This window comes from Arachis hypogaea, chromosome 19, assembly GCF_003086295.3.
Source record: "Arachis hypogaea cultivar Tifrunner chromosome 19, arahy.Tifrunner.gnm2.J5K5, whole genome shotgun sequence".
NCBI classification, from domain to species: Eukaryota; Viridiplantae; Streptophyta; class Magnoliopsida; order Fabales; family Fabaceae; genus Arachis; species Arachis hypogaea.
In genome coordinates this window covers 13,622,817-13,626,815 of record NC_092054.1, presented here as the reverse complement: position 1 = coordinate 13,626,815, position 3,999 = coordinate 13,622,817, and the positions used below count along the sequence as shown (strand labels likewise).

Here is a 3,999-nt window from a genome sequence, read left to right as displayed (position 1 = left end):
TTCATATACAAATTTAATTTTTTAATATATATATATAATTCTAGCTTCAAATTATAAATACTAGTGTATCAGTAGACACTAATGTGTTAATTGATTCAGTCTTTTATTATTAAATATGTATAAAAAAATTAGTTAGGATAATAAGTTATCTATAATTTAATTAAAATATTTTAAAATCTGCATGTCGACGTGTCCCGTATCGTGTCGTGTTTCGTATCTGTATCCGTGTCCATGTATCGTCATAGCTTCATATAATTAATAATGTTTAACAAAATTTATTTTAATATATATATTTTTTCCTCCGCTCTTAAAATTTTCTGGATCCGTCACTGTATACTAAAAAAAGCAACTAATCTGGATTGATATTTAATTTTATAATTAATTTTATTCACATTAATTACAAATTTTACTTTTTTCCCGGTTAATGTTTAATTTAATGTACATGAAATTAATTACAAATTTTTCTCGCATAGTTATCAGGGGGCGGGGGGTTTGTTTTGGGTGTGGGTGGGTTACATTTAAGTAACAATAGTCTTTCTTCTCTTCTATATAAACTATCCTTTTCTTGATCATTTTCACATATTTCTTCATCTAATTTTAGTTCATATACTAAAAATGGCTTCAAAATATGCAATAGTCATTATAGGACTCTTAGCTTTGGTTATTATTGTTCCTTCAAAGATAGTTGCCAGAGATTTTCTTCAGACTTTCTCTAGCTATGAAGCAGGTGATCTCTTTACACATTGCTTTATGTAATTATGTTATTCTCACATATTTTTAATAATTGATTTGTATCTATTTACTATATAATGATTGTTAGTTTGTTACATAAATTATTTTATAAAATAAGAGTAAAGTAAGAATTAGATCATTAAAAATTTTGATTTAAGATTAATTAGTTTTTAAAAAAATAAAATTATTAATTAAATTTTCTATGATAATAAACAGTAAATATGTATGTCCTTTTATTAATGGATAGTATGAAATGAGACGAAATTGCACATATATTTCGTTATTTAGAGTGATGCGCGTCATGTTTAGAAGCTATTTTTAAAAAAGATCTTTTACAAAAAGAAAAGTGATTTTATATTTAGATATTTCATGTAAAAAGATCTTTTTATCTATCAATTATGTTTGGATAAAATAATATAAAACTACTTTTTATTAATTTATTATGTGAAAAACATTATTTTTAAGAAAAAAGATTTAAAAAAAAAAGATGTGAATTGTAACTTTTCAAAAAATATATTTTTATTTTTTATTTTTTTATTTTTTATTTGTACTATTAGAAATTTGTCAAAAACACTAAAAAATAAAAAAAGATCTTTTTTCATTAAAAAAAACTTTTATCAATTTAATGGCGTCCAAACAAATACTAAAAAAGGTGAAGTTTTGTTTCAAAAATTATTATCTACATAAAAATCTCTCATAAATAAATAATACATCACGGTAGTTAACGATACATATAAGTTTTACGGTTAAATTTTATAAGATAAATTAATAAAAAAACATAACGTGTCCACTATTTATTACTATAAAAAACCAAATTGATACTTTTTATTTTTAGTCCGAATTCAAAAACTTCAAAAAAAACTAATTGTCACTTTACGCATAAAACAATTATACAAATAAAAATTATTGAAATAAATTTAATAATTTTCTTTCGAAATGACGTCTTTTTACCTCTAAATTCTCTAACATAATTCCCCTTATATATCTTACATATTCTGTTGCAATATATAATTTGGCACTTGATTGAAAATAAAGATTAAATAAAAATAAAATATTAGTATTCCATAAAACATATTTATTTATATAATTGCTCTAAAATATCTGCGTTGAATTATAAAAAATCACCTTCATCATTAATATATTATTACAGGTAGTGGCATTGCCAAGGATATATTAGTTGGAGGCAGCCCTGCTCATGCCCCAAACCAAGGTATATACACCACACTCTTACTTCTTTTCTTTTGCTTTTGTTCTTTATTCCCCCATTATTCAATGCAAAATTATCTTAATTATTTATGTGATCAACTGGTACAGTTAATAAAAATTGGACAAATTCGATCGATTAATTAATTGTTTGATCAATTTTTTTTTATTTGGACTGATTCATTGTTAACCGATTTTTATATTGAATCAAATCGTTTTGATGACCAATTCTTGATTAATCTAATCAATTAATTTTAGTTGACTAAGTATTTTGATATATTGAGTTCAAGTTTATTTGTTAAGTTATTACTTTGTGAATAACTTTTCAAAGAATTATTGTATATTTGCAGCATATAGGGAAGAAAAATCAGAATCAAATGTTGGATTAGACGGATTGGTTGAACAAAGTAATATGTCGGGCGTGGGAGGAAGTGTTGATAAAACTTGTGGGAGGCGGCCTTGCTGCTTCTGGGGAGGGTGTATATGTTGCGACTTCCTGTCTTTCTTTAATCCACTACCTGCGGGTAACTAAAGAAGAATGTGTTGTTAGAAATAATATATGTTTTGCTAAAATAAGATGTAGACAATAAAACTCTAAATACAAACTCAGTCTTCTTTTGCTCCGATCCTCTGTGATAGCCATGTCTTTTCACTCATTTTAGTCTAAAATAAAAAATTAAAAAAAAGTTGTAAATTAAAAAAAAAATGAAAGATAAATTAAAGAAAAAATTGAATAGATCGACTCCATTTGATTTTTTTTTTAATTTTTTTATGGTGAACAGAATTTCATTAACTACAAATTAGAAGTCTAACCTTACAAGAGTATAAAAGAAAGCGAGAATATCTTAATTAGAACAAGATTTTAAGTTGTTTATTTATCTTAAAAAGTATGAAAAGTTAATTTTTACTGCATTCTAGATATACACGTCACTCAAAGACTTTAAAAAAGCATTCGAACTAACAGATATATTTTGTTCTAAATATGAACATGTTCAACAAATTAAAATATTTGAAAATAAGTAAATAAGTTTTTCTTGTATAAAGAAAGTAGCAAGATTAAAAAGTTAGAATGTTTAATAAAATCTTACTTTATTTACGTAAAAATCATATAATGAAAGTAATAAGATTAGAATTTAGCCACCCTAAAATTATTACCGAATACACTCTTTCCGTTTTGTCAAACGACTTCTAAATTCAAAGTGACTAAGTACTAATTAATTGGAATATCAGTATGAGAAATAGTTTTTTTTTATTATTTTGACTTAAATAAGGTAAAAATTAGGAATTGAAGAAGTATTTTTATAAGTAATATTTTTATTTTTATTTTTTAAAAAATTAGTAGGTATTTAAAGTATAATTTGAATCATGTTTGGGTTTCAATTTTGTTCTCAAACCATCATAATTGGATAATGACAGGCTAGGTCTCGACAATTTAAATCTTCATGTCATCTATAATTTTTTATTTATGTGGAAGCAAAACTTTACCTATATTTATTTTAAAAAAAGGTAAAATCGATAATATTATTTATTATTTATTTTTTTTAACGTATAAATAAAACAATTCAAAATAGCTTTTTAATAAAAAAGAAAAAAAAATCAACTCTCAACATTTTCACGTATTATATATTAAATGAACTAAATTTAATAAATATTTGGATAAAAATTATATTATATAACGATATTTTTAACAAAAATAATTATTTAATAGTTTTAATTTTTCTAGTGAAATAATCTATCTATTTATCAAGTAATATGAAATAAGTATAATTATTTTATATTTTATATGTTATAAATAAAAATAATGATAATTCACATAAAGAAATAAAATGCAAACTAATATTATATAGATATGTTCTAAAATCAAATGTCTTACATGTATGTCCAGATTTAGAGTCTATTTTATGTAAATCAAAACTATGAAACTCGATTTAAAGTCATTCCATATAAATCGAATAAAATAAAGTTGATTTACCGTCCTAGTATGCAGTATATCGAATACAATAGATTCAATTTACTATAATGTGTAGTAAATCGAATGAAGTAGTTTCAATTCACTAGGCGGGG

At 23.3% G+C, this 3,999-nt stretch overlaps 1 protein-coding gene across 1 annotated transcript; it reads left to right on the top strand.

Moving 5' to 3' along the window:
- Positions 1 to 564: 564 nt before the first annotated feature.
- On the top strand, positions 565 to 2,558 carry LOC112777060 (uncharacterized). The gene is made up of 3 exons (XM_025821339.3): positions 565 to 727; positions 1,883 to 1,942; positions 2,286 to 2,558. Exons 1-3 carry the CDS (start codon positions 616 to 618, stop codon positions 2,465 to 2,467), a joined length of 354 nt encoding a protein of 117 aa, XP_025677124.1. The 5' UTR covers positions 565 to 615; the 3' UTR covers positions 2,468 to 2,558.
- Positions 2,559 to 3,999: the final 1,441 nt, after the last annotated feature.